Consider the following 24,558-nt stretch of genomic DNA (forward strand, 5'->3'; position numbering starts at 1 on the left):
ATTCCTTCAAGACAATGAATACACTTATTATAGAGTTTTTAATGACATAAATGTACGGAAGTGAAAAGAAAGCATAATGTTTCTTTATTTATTCTCTACAATTGCTGTTTTAAAACACGTCTTTAAAAGAAAATAAAGTACAATTTAGAAAAAAGATGTAAATTGTGTCAGTGTTTTTGTTTTTTGTTCAACGAGGATACCGTTCTTCCAGCTAAAATAAAGCAAGACTGTTGTGTATCACAATCCTTAAGCAAACCATTGAATCAACAACTAAAGTCTCATTGTGAGTTAATGACTACGCTGTATGAATATGGAGTAGATGACGAATGGTGGAGAGACAGCTGGTGTTTGCAGATCTAGACTGCCAAAGCATTCTGGGTTTGGCCTGATGTGTCTAAACACGCTCGCTTCTTTGGCATGTCTGAAGAATGAGGGGATGATTAGAGCTTTTTTTTTCAGGCTGCAAGCAATCAGTCATGCATTGTTTGTCTCGCTGCTGTTAGGTGAGGGAGGTATACTGTAGAAGTATATGAGCAGTAGATTTGAAGTAGGTAGGAATAAAAGACTGAATAAAATGTCACTGCTACAATTAAATGCCTCTACAAATCAATGTTTGCATGGTCACTATTTGACTACTTTTGTCGGCCCCATTGACGATTTTGACCGTTTGCTACATTCCAGGCTTCTTTTTTTTTATCAACACCAAGTAGGACACAATCTTGAAGTGGAACGAAATTCTTACAACATTTGAAACTTGTTTTAGAAATACATAACTGGAAAGCAGGATGTGCAATATTATTTCGGCCCCTTTATACTGTCAGTGCAGCCAACTCCAGAAGTTCCCTGATGATTTCGGAATAATCCAATGTTGACCTAAATGACTGATGGCGATAAATAGATTCCTCTTTTGTGAAACCCAGTCTCATTATGAATGCACCTGCTCTGTCATGGTCTCTATACTAAACATATCCAGGTGTTAGAATGGCCGAGTCAAAAGTCCAGACTCGAATCCAATTTAGAATCAGTGGAAAGATCTGAAAACTGTTGATCACAAACACTCTCCATCAAACCTTACTAGAGCTGTTTTGCAAGGAAGAATGTTTGATATATGCATACGGGTTCTAATAAATATTCTAAATTGAAGATTAACCAACATATTACGATGCATTACAGATAAATCACGTTTACATATATTAATGTGTATAGTACAGAAACTATTTGTCTTAAACCCAATGGACATTTGAAATGTAAATTTAGTTTATATATTATATTGTTTGTATTCTTGTAATATTTCACAACTGGTGGTCTTTTGGGAATAATTTTGAGAATCTATATGGATGCAAAGTTTAAGGTCAATTTACTAGTATGCACTTTGTCTTCACAAGACAATATAGCACACTAGTAGAACTGTCTCTTACTAATAACATTTTTCGACTACTGAATTATCTTAGTAGTGAGGAAAAAGAGTGTACTAGTACATGGAAATCAATACTTTTTAAATTACAATAAAATATGAATGGGGTTTTGAAATTATCTGCTGGTTTAATTGTTTCTGTCGCCCTCTAGGGGCGTAAAAGTGAATCCCATCTCTACCAAGACGAATATTAGCCCTCATCCGAGTCTCACGTCATTTTTACCAGCCTGCTACCCGCCCCCCAGCCCACTTTAAACATACTAATACTAACCGTAATATTTCCAACGTCCACCCATTTACGTGCGACTTGTTAGGTCTCAGTAGTCACTGTGACATTACATAGAAAGTCTCCTTATCGTGACCGTCCCCGTTTACACTTTGATAGGCTTGAAATCCCCACTTCAAAGGAAGAGTACTTTCTCCCTCCAGAGAATGAGGCGAACCTGAGCTGAAGAGGGAAACGGGCAGTTGGCAAATCATTGGATTTTTGCAAGTGCCTCGAATGGAGAAACGTACATGAAATTAATTCCGCTTGAAAAGGGAAAGTGGACAAATAGCTGCAAACACCGCTGAATATTGGGGAGACAACGCAACCTGGCCGTATAAGAGTAAAGTCTGAGAAGGTAAGTTGGCGAGCACCGTTACACGACGGAGGCTTTCTCCAATTCACCCTGCCTACTGATTCCTCTTTTAAAGTGGAAATATGACTTCCACGGGGGCTTGTTCACAATTTCACAAATGATTTGTGCTGTCATTTTATTAAAAAGACGTGTAGGAACTCGCCTGGCAGTTAGCTTGTAAACTGACTAAAGGTGGAAAAGAGCTAAACATCAAAGTTGAGCTAGCTAACAGGCCCAAGCTTGTCGTCTTTTCTGTTGTTTGTTCAGGAAAACCGCGACAAGACAAGCCCACTAAACAAGTTTTAAGTTAAGATTAAATGACCCTTTGGTGAGAACTTAAAAAAAAGTGTTGATGGGTTTAGAAAACTGGTTCATTCTGTTTACGCAAAAACTTTCTTTTAACGTAAACTACGACGTACCGCTTCATAGTTGTTCATGTCTTTTTCACGTGACGTGACCATTTAGGGGAGACTATTTGTTTTATTGCCTTCTCATTTCACAACGCCTGGTTCCGCTAAGTCCTGTCACTCTGCACTTGCGCCATGTCAGTGTGTGTGTGTGTGTGTGTGTGTGTGTGTGTGTGTGTGTGTGTGTGTGTGTGTGTGCGTGCGCGCGTGTGTGTGTCGTTCTGTCTTGGTTGGTTTGGACAGAACCACTCCCAAAGCGTTTACGCAAAATGCGTAGAATGCCGTAACTGTCACAGTAACTGCTGTTTCAGTTTGAAAGTCAGAAGTTGGAGGATTACGTTCTAATCAGGTTCATTTCCAACAGAGAATTAGATGAGATTAGTGTAGTTTAAATTGAGGAAATACATTTGGCGGCTTGTGAAAGAATTTTGCCTCATTGAACTTTGTTGCTCATTTGCCACACTTATTTGACATTTGTAACACCTGGATATGTTTAGTTTAACCATTCCGATGTAGATTTTGCTTCATATTTCGGATCATTGTCTTTTATCGGAATGTAAACCTCATCCAGAGTATTCATGGGCCTCTTGGCCGCATCTCCGATCAGTGCCCTACTTGTGTGGACAGAACGTTTGTCTGATACAAAGATCCAAAACTAAAGATACAAAAACTACAAAGATACAAAGTTAGATTTTTTTTGTGATGCATCAACACCAAATGTGACACACAAAAATTGAAAAATAGGGTGTAACATATTATTCAGCCCCTTCACGCAGTGCAGTCAACTCGCTTCCGAATGATCCCACGTTGACCTAAATGACCAATGATGATAGAGTCCACCAGTTTATAATCAATCTCAGGATAAATGCACCTGCTCTGTGATAGTCTCAGGAGTCTATTTAAAGCGCCCAAGAAACAATGCAATACAACTATTCATATATTGCGCATTTCAAAACAGCTGAAGCTGTAACAAATCTGAAATATAGCACAAATGAAGAACAGCAATGTAACAGGGGTTCACTATATTTCAGTGGGGTACACATTGTAGTTCACCGATAAGAAGAATAAAAGTGTCCTCCATTCATGGCTTGTGTTTAAACTCTTTGGCACATGCCACTGGTGTGTTGTCCCGTTATTTACAAACCAGATTGATAATCAGTTTGCCATCCTTGAGGTGGCTTGATTGAACAAACCACGACTATCTATAATCGGTGGTATTGTTTTGAATTTGTCATCTCTTACTCATTCCCTCTTTCGATCATCACAATAGGAATTCAAATTGGATCTCCTGCACAGGTTAGTGGCGCTCAATTAACAACACCTGTAACCGCAAAATTGGTTGCATGCCAAAAGAGCATGCTTTTCACATACTGACGGAGAACATGACAACAGCAAGACCCACAAAAGTTGCGAGTCAAGATAGATAAGATATCCTGACAGATTGACTTTTGTGTTCAGAGTGTGCAAATGAATGCTTCTGGGATCGAAGGTTGCCTTCCAGTTCCCGTAACGTGACAGAAAAACATTCCGTGTGTACGCCCAGATCCCGTAATTCGCCTCAGGTTTGAATATAAACACTGCAATTCATTAACGTGTTCAGATGTCAGCAACACAGAGACCTTTATCTGCTCTCCTGTTCTGTCACTTGTACCACATTGATGGACGCAGATTAGCGATTCTGCCGGTGACAAATGGGATGCGGCGGGCTCAATGAACTCCTCATGATGATTAACTTAATGAGATGACCTGCAAGAGTCACCTGCAAGGGGTCACCATGACTTTATAACTGTTTTTTAATGGGTTTTAAAGTCCAGACTTGTGTTGTGTGATACTGCAAGACTTTGTTTGGATCTGATACCAAGTAAATACGAGGATCTCTGACACAGGTATTTTACTTAATAATTAAGAGGATGCATCATCAAGTTGATAATTCTGAAGGAATTTTTATGATCTTTTAGGCATTAGTTTTCCCTCCCTTTTTGGATTACTAATTCGTTATTATCCTGGAGAGAATTTGGGCAACGTTTCCAGGAAAAATAACATGATTTACTATAATAATGAACGAGAAGTCACCCTCAGTTTGCCGTGCTACTTGATTGTTTTATACTTAAATGATTTGAAGGCTTTAAAAATATAGACATGTGAGACTGAAACTTAAAAAAAAAAAACATATATATATATATATATATATATATATATCATTCATGCCTAGTTAGACAGCATGTATCTATTATGTTTGTTCTTTTTAATATTTTAAACTACAATTGTCACATTCAAAATGTTTTGTTATTTTATAGATTAAAAACAATCCTATTAGAATTTTTGTAAATTGTAATAAAAAAATATCATGCCTTTGGTCATGTGCATGAGCGAGGTCAGCAGTTGCATTTGTTAGGGGTTACTTTCTTCAGAGAGCAGAATCATTATAGGCTCTCGTGACGCCATGCTCATACCAAAGGGCGTCTTTAAAAAAAAGTTTTATGTTGGAGGCAGTCTTTCGAGGCCATGTGGCGTTCCTGCGTGAATCAGAGGCACTCGGTACAAATAAAATGACTTACTTTCATCTAGCACAATTGTAGATGAATGCACTGTGCTTCCTCGTGGGTGCAGTCTGTCAAGCGCTAGTAGCTGTCCAACTGGTTCGCAATTCACCCTGCAGATACTTCATTAAATGAATGCACAAAGAGTTTCGGATTATCTCCGCCAAGGAGGTAATGTTTTCTCCCAATTTTTTTGTTTTGTTTGAAGACACAATCTAGTTTAGTTTAATATGTTTTCACTGTTTTGTTTTTTGCTTGGATTTGAGTATATGTGATTCCTGTTCAAGTGTTGCCAAATGTAACATGCTGCAATCAATAGGTTGTTATTGACATTAACACTTGATTGTGAACGTTTAGCTCGACAACAGTGACTTTGCTAAGGATCTGGAGTCAGATTACTTCACAGAGCAACCAAATTTATTAGATTAGATGTTAATGTTAAAAATTGGACCTATTAGACTCGTTAACACATTACTGGCATCATTGATACAGAATAACATTCTAATACGGACTCGCTCCCAGAGTTCGCGCCTCCAATGCGGTTACAGCCAAATGATATCAGAGTAGTTGACAAGAACCTGACTATTTCCCGTAATAATTCCAAAACATCAAGTAAGGGGCAACACACCACACAAGTTAGAACACTTTCAAATATACTGTCCTGAATTTATTTAAATGGCTCACAGAAGAAAAGGTATTTAAAATGCCACTGGATACTTTTTTATTTGCATTTGCTTCATGACAATAAAACTTTAATTAGTCTCATCTTGCACATTCATAATCTGTACTGAGAGTGCTTTAGGTTTGTTTGAGGAAGAGGAGGAAGCATATGTGCCAGTGTTGTCAGATGCATTATCTAATTATTGGTCTCCAGTCAATAATAATAATCCCGTCACAGCATAGTTTATTGAGTGGGTAAGAGTCAAGGAAGGCTTACTTTCCTACGACAACATTTTGTTTTCTTCAACCGCCAGGATGTTGTCTTGGCTAAGAGAGTATCTATGGGCAGACTGGATTTGGTTTCCCGAAGGCTTCGGTTGGGCCGACCTCAAGGACCCCGATATCGTCCTACCTCAGCTACCGGACCTTTGGGCTTTTATTCCTATTGCCGTCGGCTTCCTGGTCATCAGACCGATATTTGAAAGGTCAGTCATCGTCATTGATCGTGATCACCCCCTGCTAATCTTTTTGACAAGTTTGCTTTTGACTTTTCAGGCGGGTCGCGATTCCTCTGGCGGCTCTGCTGGGAGTGAAGGACAAAAAACGCGTTAGTCCACCCTTGAATCCCTTATTGGAGGCCCACTTCTGCAGCATATCTAAGCATCCCACACAGGTAAACAAAGAAACGCGATTGCATACTAGAGATTGGGAAAATATATCATACGCAATATTAAAGTCAGTTAATTTCAGGTGATCATTTTCCCACTCTGATAGCTGTAAAAAGTTGGCATTGGTAGAGCAGTACTTACTGCGGCTCATTATCTGATGATGTCTGTTGTTATGGAGTGATAGGAGACATTTAAGTGATCGTTGCTGTATGGAACATTTTTTTGTAGAATATTGTAAATAATTGTTGTTTTTTTTTAAATAGCGATTTCTTTTTTTTTAAGCCCATATCCCCCACCCCTACTACGTACTGTTGTGTTGTTTGGCAACTACGTGACTACAAAATAATGTTGACCTAGTGTTTAAACATTCAGGAAACATTACTGACTTCCTTTCTTATCTTGTGCTTGGTTTTAAGAGCTCCTTAGAAAAGTTAAGTCAACAGACCGACTACTCGGTGCGACAGGTTCAACGATGGTTCAAGCAGCGCCGGAACCAGGACCGTCCCAGCAAGATCAAAAAGTTTCAGGAAGCCAGGTACATAGAACTCGTAGACTGTATAATATAGAGCACACACTTTTATATTAATTTTAATTTTATCCATTACACTTCAGCAGATGTTTTATATAAAGTTCTGGGAAATGAATTTAAACTAACAAAATTGTGTTCAGAAGTCTTAAAACAAACTTTTGACCCTGAAACAATGTTGGCTTTTACTCGTCTGACACCTTTTCCTTCTGACGTAAAGTAGAAGGAAGCTATTTTAGGTAAATATTCGTGAGAAGCGAGATACTGTTTCACTTAAGTGCTAAGAATGAGTTTGTGCCTCCATGTAAAAATATTTTGTGTGACAACTACTTTCTCTTCCAGTTGGAGATTTACCTTTTACTTTTTTGCTTTCTTTGCTGGCCTGGCAACCCTTATTGACGTGAGTCTAAAGTTATCCTTTTGGAAAAACTGTCATCCTGGCAACATGTATATTGATCTTCACTCAAGTGGAACCTAATGGATACACTTTGTAATGTTGCCCACAAATGTCCTGGCTGCATGCTAACACTTGTCCCCCCCCCCTCTCAGAAACCATGGTTCTATAATATGAAGAGGATGTGGGATAACTTCCCAAAAATGGTATGCTAATGGTTGGGGTGTTTTTTTTTTTTGTTTTTTTTTAATTGCACATATTTATATTTGAAGCTGTTTCCGGCTGTGTTGTCCTCACTGAATGCTATAAATTCCCACATTCTGTTCTAATTCTAAAACATCCTCATTTGTCTTTTGTCCCAGCCCCTCTTACCATCTCAGTACTGGTACTACATGATTGAACTGGGCTTCTATGTGTCCCTGCTTGTGAGCGTCGCTTCTGATGTCAAGCGCAAGGTAGGCACATGGAATGTCTCCTAAGCAGCACATAACAAGCAGATATATGTGGGCAGATGTGATTATGTGCTACGGTTTATCAGCCCGTTAGGGTCATGAGAAGCCACACTTGGCTGGTGATGTGTTTCTTTCACGTGATGCCCTGTGAGTTAATGTGTGACCGGAGCGAACGGGGCTGGAAAAGGTCCTGAGGCACAGAAAGTTTTTACTTTTTTGCAAACAAGCTGTAAGCAAATGGGCGGGTTGTCAGTGACAACAATTGTTGTTTTACTCAAGTGCACTAAGTCGGAGTTGCTTATGAGTACATTGATGGCTACAATTTATTTTACATGAAACAATTCATATGCAGTTGAAGTGCAGACTTGCAGATTTAATTCAGTGCAATAAAAAGATAGTTTAAAAATATTTAAACAATTTGTGGCTTAAAGGTAACTGGACAAATAAAATAAATGTTGTGTATTGACATTTCTAAAATTTGCTTGAAACTACCTGAAGTCTCATAGATATCAACAGATGCTAGATTTCCTCTTTCTCTTTTTTCTTCATGCTCATCAAGACCTTTCCTGCAGTAGTTTTCAGTTGCCGGTTTTTTGTGGGTCTTTCTTGCCGAAGTTGAGTCTTTAACAGTTGAAATGCATGCTCAATTGGGTCGAAATCAGATGACTGCTCTGAATCAGCCATGCATGCCCAAGTTATCGCATTTGCCTCCACTTTGATTTAAAAAGGAAAAAAAAAGTCATGATACAGGCCTGGACAAATATGATGCTAACACTAGAAAACATGTCTTATAATTATTTTCACAGTGTGTCGTCGAATCGCATCACAGGGGTCTTCAAACTTATGATTAGTCAGTTGGCCTAAATAAAACATACAGCCCGCAGTCCAAATCAGGCCCGCAATTGGGTTTAATCCAACTCGCGAGATAATTTAATTCACTTAATTTTTACCGTTACCTCCAATTCTTTCATTTGTATAGTAGAGTCTAACGCACTCTATCTTTCATTCAGTGATTTTTCTTGATCATTCAGTGTTTACTTGATATTTACCAGCAAAAACAAGACTGCAGTTGCAGTTGCACGTATTGTTCAGAAATGTAAAATCCACTGGAGTCTAACCAACCTTCGTTGGACGTGACCAGAGAAGGAAAAATTGATGACTAATTATAGAGCTATTAGGAAAAAAAAGGGCTTTCACTTATGATAGGCTCCATTAAAATTGAGCCATAGTTAAAGAGTGACATCATTGGGTGTTGTCCTTCGATAGTAAATGTTGGAAATTTGTCTCTGAGAGTTGGTCACATGATTTAACTGAACTCAATATAAAGTGGCATTACTGATACGGATGTGATTTTGTCACACGCGATTTAACTGAACTGTCTCTGTGGTTCTTAGCAATGCCATTGTGTCGAAACAGGATCAGCAACTATTGGCGCAATTTTTATGTCTGTTTGCTAGTGTTGTGCACTGCTAATCTGGTGCACAATAATGCCGAAAAGCAGGAGTTAATTATTAGTAAAATCAGAACCTCAGTTAGCTGCCCATCAGTGACTGATCTTTACAGCTAGATCAATAAGTCACCACGCACACTACAAGTAACTTTTTTTTCTTGTTTTTTTGCTTTCTCTGGTTTCTTTGCAGGATTTTAAAGAACAAATAGTTCACCATATTGCCACCATTGTGCTTGTCGGTTTCTCCTGGCTGGTCAACTACATCAGAGGAGGGACTTTGATCATGTTGGCGCATGATGCTTCTGATTATCTCATGGAGGTATTACAGCTTGCGCTCACTCACAAAAGTACATTGCAGCCTTTTTGGTTTCCAGTTAATTTAATGTCTCAAAAGAACTCTTCGTTTAGCCCGTCAATTGCTGTTATATGTAACAGAGACCTGTAATATAGCTTTGACTGTGTGAAACATGATTAGATGAGAGGCAAGTTTTGAAATCAAGCGTTTTGATCTCTTAGTTTGTGGTTTCCATCAATTTAGTCTCTTTGATGTAAGATTTAAATGGAATTCAGGAGATGTCAAGAGTGAAAATATGATTATTTTTCGTGACATTTTCAGCCAGAAGTTATAATAGCATTGCCTAAAGAAAAATCATCTCGCCAATTTGCTTCTGTGTTGTGTGGCGTCTGCCCTCTAGAGGTGAAAAATGGTCACGTTAACCTTGTGATGCGTTTTCCTCTCTTCTCAGTCAGCCAAGATGTTCAACTATGCAGGTTGGAAGCGGACGTGCAACTTCATATTTGTTGTCTTCGCTGTTGTTTTCATCATCACCCGCCTCGGAATTTTCCCGTTCTGGTAAATATCGGATTGCACAAGACTTTTTTTCTTGCTTTCATGCTTTCATGAATTGTTGAGCGCACGGCCAGGCGGTTACCGTTTTTTGTTTTTTTTTAGGATGATGCCAATTCTGATATTTGGCATAAAGAAATTCTGATAACAGATTCACCTGTTGATTTTTTTTAAATGTACATTGAACAGACAAATTTACATTTAGCCTATAATAAATGCATGTTGTGCATACGCAACTTACCTTTATGCTACTAGCAAAACATGAATGAAAAAATGCAAAATGTTTTAATTTTACAGCATGCACTTGAGTTGTGTGTATTCTGCAGAACAATTTCCATCATAACAACAGGCGCATTATCCACCAGCCCGGTGTGGTTCAATGGGCTTTTGATGGCCAGTGTGGGTGGTTGTGACTGCGCGCTCTGTTCTTGTGTGCAGCATCATACACGCAACGTTGGTGTACCCCATGACCATCTACAAGCCTTTCTTTGGCTTCTACTTCTTCAACGGATTACTGTTGTTGCTGCTGGGTCTGCACATCTTCTGGGCGGCGCTTATAATACGCATGGTCATCAAGTTCCTCCCCGGCAACGTAAGAAGCACCACTGTATTGATGCCATCAGTAGGGCTGGGCAATTACGGAAATTATTATTATTTTGATTGATATTGAAATCATAATTAACAAGCTCGGTTATTCATTGATTTTTAATTGTATTTAAAAAAAAATGACTTAAATGGAGAAAAATAACCAAAAAATGAACTGGTAACAAGAAAGATTACAATTTAAAATAAGAAGGGTAAATTAAAATAGGTTGGTTGGCTGCTGCCTTAACCTTTTAGGGGCACGCGTGGCGGTACACAAGGAAGAAATAATTCATGGTTGAACTTTATTCATATACCGTATTTTTACGGCCAAAAGACGCGCCGTATCAAAGGGCGCGGTACCAGTTGAGGGTGCTATTTTTGTATTTGATACATAGATAGAACGCACCATGTCATTGGGCGCAAACATAACCGAGCAGTCGTGCTGGCTGCTCGGTCGCGCTAGCGTGTTTTTAAAATGGCAGCGGGAGTTCGGTGGTACTTTATTTTAGCTTTTAACAACGTGCTGAAGTTGTCCTCATCCAAAAATGCACCAAGTCCTTGTCTTCTGTATCCAAGATAAACAGCTGGACACGTTCGCCACCAAACACGAGAGTCATTATCAGTCTGCCTCGCCGTCTCGTTGCCGCGCAGCCCCACAGATGGGATGCCGACACAATGCCGGTGTGAGCAAGTCACTAATCAACAAACGATGTGCGGTCACGGTGTTACATCAAAACTAAAACTATCACCCCAAATCAACTGAATAGCATAAGAGTGTAGGCCCAGCAAAATTCCGCCTCCCAGCCTGCCATACAATACCTTAGTTTACATGCATGCACACTAAAATAGAAGATAGCGTGGCTAGCTGTTTTTAAAAAGGCAACAGGAGCATAACTGAGTTTGGTTGTATTTTATTGAACTATTTAACAATGTACTCACATTAATCAGTCATCATCCACAAATCCATCAAAATCGTCTTCTGTATCAGAAATAAACAGCTGGGCAAGTTCTCCCACAAACACGCCAGGTTCCCTCTCGTCATTGTCAGATTCCCCGTGTCGCTGCTGCGTGCGGCTCCTCATGATGCCGGCTTTTGCGAAAGCCTTAACAACAGAGCTAGCAGACACGTTTGCCCATATAGGGGCATTGGGGGCTGCTTTGCACTGGGGGCGTGCCTTTGCGTTGTCATTCACGCCCATCTCCCCTCTCACGTCCGCCTGTTGTCATTCACGCCCATCGTTCCCCTCTCACGCCCCATGCTGTCGTTAGCCACGCCCGCCTTCTCTCTCTATATAAGCAGTGTGCAGGCAGTTAATGTTCGCAGTCAGCCCAGCGGTGCACTTTGTTCACTTGGTCCACATAATGGGCGCTCCGCCTCAAAAGGCGCCCTGGTTTTTTTGGACGAGTTTCAGGACTTTAAAGTGCGCCTTATGGCTGCGAAAATACGGTAATTTGTTTACCACAAGTTTAGAAGATTTGCATGTTATATAGTACTGGTCCTGTCTACATGTGTTCCTTCACCATTTGTGTGATTATTTGTTATCTGAGAACTTGCTGCTAATTTAAGTACATCAGTAGGATTTCCCCTTGGCTGATACCGTTTTGTGTGTAACAAACACGCACACGCACCACGCTGTTTGGCACATAAACCGTTTTCCTGACCGCAGAAAGTCCAAAACAAAGTCAAGGTTTCATTTCGATTCACTGCCCAGCCCTACGCCATAGTCTCATTTAAACAGCCGTAACAGACAAGATTAATTTAAATTTTTACCGACAGGACATAGTTGAGGATGAGCGGAGTGACAAGGAAGAGACTGAGTCCGAAGACGAAGACGGCAGCGGTGAGCGGAATAGAACGTTGAAAAACGGTCACATTCACAACGGCCATACCCCGCTCAACAACAACCGACAAAAAATGGACTGAGTGGACAGTGAAAGCAGTGCAAGGTGGGGAAGCCGGACCCTTGCATGCTGTCCCTCACTTGAAATCCAAAGAATAGTTGTGTGGCATGCAGAGAGACAACACAAAAAACATTTCTTACACATTATCCACATGATAAATTGTCCCCATTCTCATCCCTGGAAATCGACCAAGGAACAATCAAGACCATGATTATGTGCCTTTGGTGCTCAGGTCGGTTGTTCCTTCCTTTTTTATTTTCACTTCACAACATTTAGTTGGTGCCACACTGTTTGGAGCATCATGGCTTGTTACTGGAAGTATTTTTTTTTTTTTTTTTTGCTGAGGTGCGGACGGGCAATGTCTTCCCGCTCAGCGTCGGTTGACACTCCTCTAAAGTAGTATTGCCTTTCAATCTGACTAATTTCACTCAAGCCAATGGTACAACGAAGGCAGTTCTTAGTATGGACCATTTCCTGATTTAAGTGATTTAAGTTTACTGACACGTAGTAGTAAGTTTGTTGCAATAATGTGCAAAGCAAAATACTGAATAGCATATAAGAATTCTAACCGTTTGCGAAAGTGAGCCGCTGAGGTCGAATTGTGCCTTTATGGAAGCAAGTTGTAGTTGCTTTGCCTTTTTGGCAACAAAACGTGCGCACACAGTCCAAAATCATTTTAACATGTTTATTTTTGTTCATGCGTAATGTATATTTTTAGTTAAGTAATTTTATTTGCTTTATTTCATTTGTTTCCAGTCCCGTTTAAATGAGAAAAGGACAGATAAGCGTAACCCGAACTGTAATAAAGTGCTCCTCCTTTATGGGCTGGAACAGATTCAGTCAAATTTTTTTTCAGTGTTTTCCGTAACCAAAGATGCACTTTATGGATCCATTTAATCATTGTCATTTGGATTCTTTAATACATTTTTACCAGAGGTTTGCATCCTGGTTTGCATTTTCTCTTTTTTTTTGTCAGTGTTTTGGTTCAATGTTAACAAAAAGAGCTTCATTCGTTGAAACGGATGAAGAGATGTATAAAGGCACCCATTACCAAAGTGTGGTTTACAAGTGCCTTTATCATTTGGACTGTGAGTTGTTACGAAATGCCAGCTTTGTGCCCCAACATGTCAACCTGCTCCTTCACAATTGCTTTGCCTCTAAAAAAAAAACAAAAACAAACTGTTTTATAGTCTGTGTTATGTGTTGCTGATGTGTAATATCATAATGATGATAAAGAATATTTGTGTAAAATCATTCTTTACTGTTTTATTGGAATTTGAGTCTTGACATGTCTTCGGGCTGGTCTTCTCGAGTGCTTTAAGCCATGTAATGCAAAACCACATCCATGTCAAATTGTGCTTTGGAAGAAAAATACTATCGTGGTTGTAAAAAAAAAAAGGTGATCCCAAGTTTAAACAAAAAAACGAAGGGGAAAGGACCGTTTTTATTGGGAGCTGAAGCAAGACTATAACAGGAGGCTGTAAGCGCCCTTGAATGATAATGGCTGGTACCACAAAATGAAGTTTTAGCACCACCTGGTGGCATCTTGGTGTCAAGAAAACAATTTGAAGTTTGTTCATAAGCCTCATTTAGACAAAAAGTTGTCATTTCACAAAATCATGCTGCATATATAGATAGGCAACCCTTTTAAGCGACGTCAGTTACTTTAATTTTTTGGAATGGCGGGCATAGAATTTATTATTTTTCAAATAATAATTTCCTTCACTATAAAAATGTAAACACCTTTCTTATACTGCTTATGCGTCATCCTCACGGTTTTCTAAGAAAGCCATTGATGCATTTCAATATTGCTATACACAAACTTCTTTGTTATAATACATTTTCCGTGAAGCGGTTCGAGCATTAATTCGATGTCCTGTTAGTCCTCACTAGTAGCACAGTGACATGTTACTTGGGAGGCAAGTGCGGTAGTTAACAATTCTGCTACGAGTACTAATTATATTAAAAAAAAAAAGTCACTCTGTTTGCTTTCACTCTTCAATTAATCCCAAACCAGCTCAATTGGGTTCAAGTCTGGATCGTGTTTTTTTTTTTCTTTCAATACAGTAGCCCACTTACGCGCAAATTCAAATTTTTCAGTGGACTTGAACTGATTGACTATAAAAATACAAAACTAATGAATAGTGTTTTTCATTATTGCTGCTGTCTTACTACAATACCAATTTTGTTCTACTTGTGTCCAGAAATTGACAATGGTGGGGAAAATTTTTTTATAAAGAGTTGTAGAAAGTTGACCATTTATATTCTTTCAAAACCAACAACCAGATTTAGTTTCCTCCCGCCTCTTGTTTTGGCACGCAACCTAAAAGACCTTCTAGGCTGATTACGCTCAATGGCTGATCACTTTACACGCACGCTCATCAAGACCGTTCATTTTAATGTTGCGGGGTCAGTTTCTACCTCGCTGGCTCCACGTCAATTGCCGTTGCATCTCTTGTTTCTCCTGTCCATATTAACTTTACTCCTCGCAAATCAGTGGTACCTAGTTACGCTTATGTAATACACAAACTCAGCATCCGCTACATTTGAACAGTGTGAAGTCTTAACGGACGAGCCTCCTTTTGACAGGAGAACAAAAGTATGTGGGGTTCTTGATTCACTCGCACGCTGTTGACTTATCGGATTCCCACTCAAGTATTAATAAGGGCTTATAGATCCAGAGGAGACCACGAGATGCGAGCGCACGCCATGAATGTTGCAGGAGCGCGAATACCCAATATCCCACATGTTGTAGGAACATAAATCTGTTCACACAATGTTATCGCAATACAGTGTAATGTTCCCCAAGGTGTGTGCGAGTAAGCTTCAGGGCTGCTCATTTTCACGTGTCACGATCACGAGAGGTACAAGGTGAGCGTAAAAGCTGCGCTAACCAAGACTGACTTACGTAAGTGGCATTATAAGGAAACGGCTGAGGGACCACTGCAAGCATGTGAAGCTTTTCTAAAGTTTGGACACATGCTGAGAAACGTAAGTTGCATATCCGTTCATGCATGTCTTTTTTTTGGGAGGGGTTGAATGTTTCGGTCCATCCTGAATACCAAAATGAATGTTTGTATTCTTCAAAATAGAATGTCTGTTGGGCAATCTCCATCCATTATCCGAGCTGCTTATCCTCGCAGGAGTCGCCGGCAGGCTGGAGCGTATCAACGGTCAATAGGCGGGGTACAGCAATCCCAGGACACACAAAGACAAACAACCATCCGTGCTAACAATCACACCTTGGGACAATTTAGAGCAGGTGTGGGCAAACTACGGCCTGGGGGCCACATGCGGCCCGTTAAACGTTTTAATCCGGGCCGCCAAACTTGAAAAATAATTAAATGGATAAACCTTGTTAATGTTATATTTTCTAAATACTGTGGTGTTTCAAAGACAGATATTTTGTTGTGATGCTTTTGTTCATTATCATTTAATTTTTTATTTTTTTTTTTCTCCGATGAGGTGAGATTACCAAAAACACTCCACCCATCTGCTCCTGGTCTGGCCCGTCAGTCAAATTTTAGAACCCACCAATCAAAAAGTTTGCACACCCTTGATTTAGAGCATCCAATCAATAATGCATGTTTTTTGAATGTGGAAAAAAACTGGAAAAAAGAACTACGCAGTCACAGGGAGAACATGCAAACTCCAGATAGGAAGGCCAGAGCCCGGATTTGAAACTTGCATCTCTGAACTGTGAGGCGCACATACTAACCAGTCGTCCACCGTGCCATCCATATAGAAATCTATAAAAAAAAAAAAAAATCAACTTTGAATCGGAAAATCCGTTTTGAATTAACAATTGAATCGTTACTTTTTAAAATGTACCATTGTTGAGTTATCATATATCATTTATGAGAGATGCACAAGTATAAATTATAAATCGTTTTGATATCTTTGATTTGTCGTTTTATTTTTATTTAATTCACTTGAATAATAATAATATATAATATGAGCAATTTTTACATGACAGCCGTACCAAATCAAATTGTAATCGTACTGAATTATACCACAAATTAATTAATCTTGATTAGTAGCCGTGCCTCGTTTATTCAGATTTATATCAAATCATCTTTATTAGGAGAAATGTCCACCTCTAAAATATTTTTATTGTACTAGACAGTTAAATACAACTGAACTGCACTTGGGCAGTGATTCTTTCAAGTACCACTCAAGTGGGCCCAAGTACCACATGAGTGTGTTGTGAGATAAGAGGAACATAAAAAGAAGTCTCCACTTGTATCGCACATATTTCCATTAATTAAAATCTCACCGCTAAAATAGAATGGAGAAAAAAAATAACACTTTATGGTAGAAGAGGGTTGAAAAGTTCTAGTATAGAAGAATGTAGTGTATTTTCACAGTGTCTAACATACACAACTCATTTTATGGCCTTGACGAGATTGTTGCTTTTAGGAATAACTAGTCTTGTGGTGGAACCTCCTAGTACGATGAGTTACTGTCTCGAGAGGCATCGGGCCTCAACATTGTTTATGACGGGTCAGGGGTTCCAACAGGGGTCCTTGACTTGCCACGGTACGTGTATACAGATAGGGGATCTGGCACAGAGGAGTTGCATATAGGAAGGGGTCCATACCTGGTACCCTTAGGAGGCTGTTGAAAGGTCCTTTTAAGGGAAAGCAGGATAAAGACGCATATGCAGTAAGGGAGAATTGGATATTCATGTTTTTTGTTTGCCTTCCTGATAAGAAGGGAAGGCTCGAGAGGGGAGACCTCTTTTGTCTTTTTGGGGAAATAATAAATCTTTTTCCAACCATCGGCGTGTCTCAGACGTTTTTTTCCATCCCCAATCCAGCCTTGCTTGGCGACCTGTCCGGAAGGAAGCTGGGCCAGACCCGCACATCAACAACAAAGTATACCACAAGAACGTTAGTGGGGCTGTTGTTACTAGAAACTCACAGGCCTGTCTTTGAAGAGTAACCAACAGAGAGGAAGTCATGACATCATATACATAAACAAACGCTCATTAACATTCTTCATCTTTGTCTCTTTTGTCACTCGGAGGTCATCGGTGTCTCCTTAGCATACCTTTGAGCTGACGCTGGGTGGAATCCGGTTCATCAGCCCCATGGACCACGGGACACATCCTGCACCCCCGTTCGAGGTGGATGTGGATCTGGGTTTTGCTCTCTTCTTCCTCTTCCTCCTGTGCTTCCTCCTGCTGGTGACGGTGGTCCGCTGTGCCCAAACGGTGGTCGACCCCTACGGTTCCATCTCCACCTCCACCTATCAGGAGGAGCAGATTACTTGAAGACGTTGGCAATTTGCTTTGGACTACAAACGAAATGAACTATATAACATAACAAAAAAAATGGAACAGAATTTCTATTTTTTATGTTTTGTCTAATGTTAATAAGTAGAAGCTCTTTAACTGAAATTATATTTATATTTAAAAAAAAACACATTTAAAAATATGCCCAATGCAGCACAGTTCTACACTACTGTAAACTCCAAACACAACAATAAACATTTTTAATGACTGCCTCACTGATGGTGTTAAAACCGAACAAAAAATTTGATTCAGCTTTCATTGGACTTACCCTTGCCAGTTCCTATGATGAGTTTTTGATAAATGAATAAACCTTGTTAATGGTTTATTTTCTAAATACTGTGATGTGTCAGACATATTTTGTTGTAATGCTTTTGTACACTTTCATTTAAAAATACATTTTTCTCTGATGAGGTGAGGTTACCAAAACACTCCATCTACCTGCTCCTGGTCTGGCCCCTCTGTCAAATGTTAGAACCCATTGTGGCCCGCCATTCAAAAGTTTGCCCACCCCTGGCCTACATGAAACTCGATAGTACGATACAAACCCCTAACCAGTAGGTGGCGGAAACGTCCCATATCGCTGTTTGCCAGCCACCCTAAAAAAATCATCAGAAGAAGAAAAGGGACAACGACGAGAAAGAAAGCGACGACGACGAAGGAGTATTTCAGCTAACATAATCTTGACGCTTCATCGTATTTATATTAGTCACCGGTAGTCAAGGCGGGAACGCTTTGATCGTATTTGTAACGAACTCTTCATGCTCTTAGTGCTACAAAATCGTAGTCCCAAAGACTCTAAAGGCGAGGAGTTCGTTAAATCAGGTAAGCTAGTCACAGCCACCGTTTTTCTTAATACATCGTTATATACTTGACTTGTGCGGTCATTTCACAGTCTTGAAACGGTCACGATAAAATCGTTTCTGTAAATTTCACCAACAGCATAAAAAAAGATGACATCTCCTTTGGCGTCACTTTCTGTTAAGAATTGCTCATGCTAGCGGTTTAACGGTGTCGCTCAAATGTTGGAAACAATAAGGTTGTGCTTATCAGAGTAAAGTGTTCCTAGCGACTTGCCTTCCATCACACTTGAGGTACATCGATCTGTTAAGCAGTTACCCTTTATGATTACTTACAAAATATCGTCTAATTCAGTTCAATGTTGGATTTCACCGCGTAACTTTTCAGTACTTTGTTCCCGCCATTGCTTTTTTTTTTTATATTTTCCGATTTCGTAATTTTCATGCAACCGAAAGGAAACTGCACGAAATAGTTCTAAAAAAGTTGTGTCTTGTGATGTAATGATGATGTCAAATATATATTGTGTTTGTAAAATTAAATATAATAATCATACTACATATCAATCTATCTAGCTGCTGCAACTACGGGCACCTTCATTAAATTAAAATACTGTCATTAACTGTATTATTTTTAAACATTCTACATAAAAATATTAATCCGCAATGAAAGCAATTATATTTTATCAATAACAATAATATAGCTGATATAACATACGTGGACACATTGTTGTTAGTGGTCTTCTGTTAAAATAAATCTCCCAATGGTCTCTGAACAAAAGTGAAAATAGTAAATATAGATACAATAATGTATCAAAAATATAAAGTCTGTTGCATTTTTTTGCATCCTGAGTCTGCAATGTGCAAAGAAATAGATAGGTTTTCTGGAGCAAAATTTGCTTCCCTAAAAATAGCAAATGTCAGCTAAATTAAGTTCTTGAATTGCACCAATTAACTTACAAAGAGGCTAACATTTTTGTGTATTCCAGTTTCAAGAATTATTTTTTAAGGAAGCTTTTGGATGAAAATGTATAAATTCGCAAATTTTCAGGAATACATTTTTACCTAGGCCGTTTCAAATTTGTGTAGTCACCATTGTTTTTTTTGTTTTCTTTACGGACTCATTGATTTTGTGTCTACTAGTGAAGATGATGGAGATGGATGATCAACTGGAGGTGACAATGTCACAGTCCGAAGAAACCAGTGCAAAGCGAGGAAGGTTTGAGTTTGGTAAGTAGGGTGACAATGTTTTTACCTGTATTTAAAATGTGTTATATCTTAATGTGTTAGTTAATGTGTTTATCTTTTATAACTTTCGTTTTAGAAAACTTGCCCGAATCCCAATGTGAGTCAGGGCCTTCCACTAGTGGCTCTCCCTGCAAAAGCACGCGTTTGGAATACGGATTATTGAAACGATTGGAGGTATCTTTGGTCAGGCTTCCTGACTACAAGATCAGTGCTCTTCGACCACCGACGCCTCCGCAGTTTTACAGCGAAGATGAATCTCAAAGCAGTTCAGATTCTGAATATAATGAATCCAGTGATTCAGATAATCCATCTGCAAAGAGACCAAATCCTAAAAAGAAAAAAAATGTCAATAATATTGGTAAGGACTTCATATCCTATCAGGGGGAAAATATTGCCTCGTTCCAACTTTGCATATGTAAACATGTAGAATACACTTAAGGAATTTCATAAAACAATTATATAATTGCTTTATAAAACATGACTATTTAAAGTGATGAAGCCATACATTTGTTTGCATTATTTTGTAATCTCGTGATTTATGTTTAAGCCGCACACGTTTGTAGAATTTTAAGAAGCTGTCATAATGAACACTTAAAAGATTGAAAGTGCTGTGTAAGTTTACAACTGTGATTGTTTCGTATGAAAAAAAAACAGATCATTCATTGTAATAAGATTAATTTATTGCTTCTGTTTGTTTAAAAATACCAGAGAAGAGGACCTTGAAAAAAAATCACATTTTAAACCATAAGATTAAGGAAATAAAATTACAATTGCATTACTTTTGAATAAAAAGTCCTCCCTACTGTTTGAGGATTATTACCTGATTTTCATAGCCACTGGATGATGGTGTTAGTAGTTGCTAGAGATGGAGCATCTCACCAAATAGGTATGAAAAAAAATGTTGCGCTATTCCCTATTTTCACAGATCACACTCCCATAATTGATTCATCAGCATTTGCCTACGTGCCTCAAGAAACAACTAAAACCCGCCCTGATCTGCCTGAGGAGGAAATCACTGTGGGCTCGACCGTACTGGCCAGGAAGAAAAACTTGAGGTGGCAACGGGGTCGGATTGTGGAGGTTGTTACTAAAGGTGGGAATCGTAATAAATACCTGGCAGAACTTGGTGGCATTATGTTTGCTTGCATTATTTTGTGCTGGACGGCACAATCCATTGTTTCATATAAAACAGCAAGCCGTCCAGGTCCTGAAGAAGTAAAGCAGCCCCAGAGCTCCACACTGTGGCCACGCTTGACTGTAGATATGATCATTTTCTTAAAAATATAATTTTTATTGCCCGATGCAACAGATCACACACTTTTCAACAAGTTTGAACTTTATTTCATAAGTCCACGCAATATTTCTCCAAAAGTCTTTGCATGTTCAAGATGTTTATTATTCCGGTTATCTCTTGATTCAACCTGATTGTGGTATTTTATTGATGTATTTATTGTCATTGTAGAAGACGGACGACTGAAGTACAAGATTACGTTTGAAGAAAAGGGAAGGAGCCTGGTGTCTGGGCACCACATTGCTTTTGAGGTCACACCGAGGCTGGAGCAGGTTTACGTCGGTGCACGAGTGGTTGTCAACTGTCAGGAGGACACCACTCAGTTCCGAGCTGGTATCTTGGCAGAGCTCCCCAGCAGAAAGAACCGCCTTAGGTGTGTGAACGGTTCATTTTGAAAAGAACTTTACAATAAGTTCCAATTATTTTGAAAAGTATTTGTTAAAAGTGCGTTCTTTGTGACAACTTGTAAACTGTTTTGAATTGATTAATATATTCCTAGAATTGATTATTAAAAAATGCAGAACAAAAATAAGTGAAACACAGAAGTGTACAGTAAATTTGGCGCACGTTGAGCAAGTGACTAGTACATATTATTTATTCTTCTCTATGCAAAGATGTAAAGTAGTACCTGCTTAATAGTTTTAGATTTTTTCATTGTAGTTAGTTTTTATTTCATTTATACTTTTGTATTTCGTTTTTTAGAGCGTGTTTGTGGATTATTAATTTTAATATTTTTAAAAGTGCTTTGTTTTAATTGTGTTTTCATTTGTTTTTGTTCACACGTTTTAATTTTTTTATTTAATTTTTTGTGTTAACTAAAAAAAAATAATTCCATTTAAGTTTTTGTTATTTTGTTAGTTTTCCTTTCCTATAATAACCTTGGTGCAAACGTATTGGGAATTTAACAATCATACAAACCTTTAGTGAATGAAAAGTGATATGATTATGACATGTTAATGTAAATCACTCACTTGTGTCTTGGCGCAGAGCCAGAAGTGTGCACTGGCACAATGAATACATAATGGGGCCTCATCTCAAATACTGTTTTGGAATTAGTAGTCACAGGATGACAAATTCACAATTGAATTGGCGACCAGTTGTGCCTTGAATAGTAATTGAATCAAATCCTGAGATTCATTTTCAGATGCAATGTCTAAATTTGAAAATCAGGTTCGAGTGTGACTAAAGGCGGGCCAAAGAGTTTTCGATAAGGGCTTTTCGTTTACTTGAGAAAATACATTTTCAATTCATTAAAGCTCTGAATCTTTTTTTAGGTTTCTGGTGTTCCTGGATAACCACAGACCCGTCTATGTTGGCTTAACATTATTTTACCTGGTGTGTAGACCATGTAAGTTGACACATTTACACTATTTTATTTTATTTTTTAACCTGACTTCATTCGCATACCTGCATCGAACTTTTATTGCAATACTGTTTTTGTCATCCATCATCAGTACCGGAGCCCACAGATGACATTCAGGACGACACTCACAAGCGTTTTATGGAGCAGTACATAAGCGACTGGCCGTACCCTCATTTAACTCAATACAAGCCTGGTCAGAACGCCCTCGTGGAGTTTAACGGAGTCCAGCAGAGGTGCAAAGTGGAGATGGTCGACTCCAGCTTGATAATGGTGGTTTCCGAGGTTCGTCACAACTTTTCCTCGTCTATTTATCTCATTCTTGTCGTCGTCTTTGTCCGATTGTTTTGGATGACGCTGCGGTTATGTTGTCATGCCCACAGTGTAATCGGCACAAAGAGTGGATTCACCGTGGCTCCATTCGGCTGTCGCATATGCCAAGGTTCTTGGAACTGAGGAGAAGAGAAGCTGAGGCAGGTGAACAGTAAAGTGGCTCCAGTTACAAGTTCGTCATTGCAAAAGACTTCAAATTCCTTTGGAAAATACTTTTTTTTGGGCCATAATTGGCTTACTTTTTATATACTTTAGTTCGATTTCTCTCCGGTGAATTGTAAAAATGTGTTTGGTGAGTTATTGGGTGGATTGCTATTATTTCAATTTAAACAACTATTAAAACAGCTTTTTTTTTTTTTTTCCCCAGTGTCTAGTGTTTTAGTTTTTCCCGAAACTTGTATATTTTGTTTATACTTATTGATAAGCAGCTTTGTTTTAGACATCAACCATGTGCATTAGTTTTAATGCAATGGAGAGAACTCAGTAACAGTAGGTTAGTACAGCTTCAGAAGTTTTTTCTTTTAATACAGGAGTTCGGGTGGAGATGAAGACTAATGTTGTCTGTTGACCATAAAAAAAGATTTTGCATTTTATTGGTAAAATGTTGTGGAACAGTGGAACCTTGGTTTACAAATGACTTGTCTACATTTTGGTTTTAGAAACATTTTCAAAGAAAAATGCCCTCTGTTCATGTACTGTTTTTGGTTCACAAATGGTCTTTCCATGGCTGTAGAATGCCGTTTGTGCTTCTTGCGCCACATAAACGTCACTAGTTCTTTGTTTCACTTGTTACAGATATGTTATTTTTGTTCTGAATTAGTCCTCAGTATATGCTAATTCATTTTTGACGCGCGCCACGTTGTAGTTGTGGAGGGCCATTATGACTGTGAACTCAAATGTGTGATTACCTCATTGCATAGTGCTGGCGTCTGGCGGAATCCTTGTAAATCCGATAATCATCACTTTTCACGAGACTCCCAAAACGCCGTGTTTGTTAAATCATTAGCATTGCATTGTCAAAAACTCTCGCTGACCAATAAGCCCCATGCCAGCAATTTAAACATCAAATTGATGAATAAATACATTTGAAATTTGACGCCAGTAAAAACTGTTAGTACAAATAATACATTTATTTTAAATAAGAATCAGTAAAAATAAAAAATTATGTGGATGCAAATAATTTGTTTTCGTGGGCCACACAAAATTATTTGGCAGGCCAAATCTGGCCCCCAGGCCTTTGAGTTGGACAACTGATTTCTAAACAAAGAGGAAACTGCTAGTGACATTCATAAACAGCAAGTTTCTGTAAGCAAAAAAAGCACAGTGATTTACTTGTGAACACAGTGCAACAGTTCTTTACAATATTTTTCACTCATATCTTTATTGTAAAATAGTTATCGTTAACAATTCGGTGGAACTATAAATAGGTTTTAGAGCTGGAACAGTTAAATCTCATTTCCATTTACTCTATTTCTCTGGGAAAAAGTCCCCGAACGGATTACATTTGAAAACCAAGGTTGGACTGTATGTAAAATATTTCATGCTGTTTTTAGTTGCTACATTTTGGAAAGTTGTACAAAAGAAAATACATTTGAAATGTCCGCAGTTCTTGTTCCTTTATCCATCAATGCTATGAATGTTTTCATGTACATTTGCAATATCTTAATAAAAAAACAGTAATTTTTGTGTTATATAAAATGTCTTTTTTTCTGGGGAAAAAAGAACTTCGAAGGAGCGATATCAAATGTATGTAATATTGTTTTGGATCACA

The 24,558-nt window shown here is 38.6% G+C and overlaps 2 protein-coding genes and 1 pseudogene across 6 annotated transcripts; all 3 read left to right on the forward strand.

The window, feature by feature from the left end:
* Positions 1-1,632: 1,632 nt before the first annotated feature.
* On the forward strand, positions 1,633-13,719 carry cers2a (ceramide synthase 2a). The gene is made up of 11 exons (XM_088319511.1): positions 1,633-2,037; positions 5,956-6,126; positions 6,197-6,314; positions 6,726-6,844; positions 7,178-7,235; positions 7,385-7,435; positions 7,592-7,684; positions 9,322-9,450; positions 9,878-9,984; positions 10,417-10,570; positions 12,341-13,719. The coding sequence occupies exons 2-11, from the start codon at positions 5,957-5,959 to the stop codon at positions 12,485-12,487; spliced, it is 1,146 nt and encodes a 381-aa protein (XP_088175637.1). The 5' UTR covers positions 1,633-2,037; position 5,956; the 3' UTR covers positions 12,488-13,719.
* A 1,633-nt stretch (positions 13,720-15,352) lies between these two features.
* On the forward strand, positions 15,353-17,740 carry LOC148321228 (cortexin domain-containing 1 protein pseudogene; annotated as a pseudogene). Of its 3 annotated transcripts, none has more exons than XR_015839428.1 (3): positions 15,404-15,456; positions 15,558-15,727; positions 17,494-17,740. The product of XR_015839428.1 is annotated as a cortexin domain-containing 1 protein pseudogene, transcript variant X1 (transcript). The 3 variants fall into 3 exon arrangements; XR_015839429.1 differs by having other exon boundaries at positions 15,408-15,456; positions 15,558-15,651; XR_015839430.1 differs by lacking the exon at positions 15,558-15,727 and having other exon boundaries at positions 15,353-15,456.
* Positions 17,741-18,337: 597 nt separating this feature from the next.
* On the forward strand, positions 18,338-24,471 carry LOC148321229 (histone-lysine N-methyltransferase SETDB1-B-like). 2 transcript variants are annotated; one of them, XM_088278637.1, is made up of 8 exons: positions 18,338-18,583; positions 19,704-19,785; positions 19,880-20,161; positions 20,729-20,896; positions 21,266-21,467; positions 22,369-22,442; positions 22,549-22,739; positions 22,838-24,471. In XM_088278637.1, the coding sequence occupies exons 2-8, from the start codon at positions 19,704-19,706 to the stop codon at positions 22,940-22,942; spliced, it is 1,104 nt and encodes a 367-aa protein (XP_088134763.1). In that variant the 5' UTR covers positions 18,338-18,583; the 3' UTR covers positions 22,943-24,471. The 2 variants fall into 2 exon arrangements, with proteins under 2 accessions (XP_088134763.1, XP_088134762.1); XM_088278636.1 differs by having other exon boundaries at positions 18,339-18,583; positions 19,699-19,785.
* The last annotated feature ends 87 nt before the right edge of the window (positions 24,472-24,558 follow it).

This window comes from Idiotropiscis lumnitzeri, chromosome 16 (genome assembly GCF_059441095.1).
Source record: "Idiotropiscis lumnitzeri isolate Australia: NSW breed Sydney's pygmy pipehorse chromosome 16, RoL_Ilum_1.0, whole genome shotgun sequence".
Taxonomy (NCBI): domain Eukaryota; kingdom Metazoa; phylum Chordata; class Actinopteri; order Syngnathiformes; family Syngnathidae; genus Idiotropiscis; species Idiotropiscis lumnitzeri.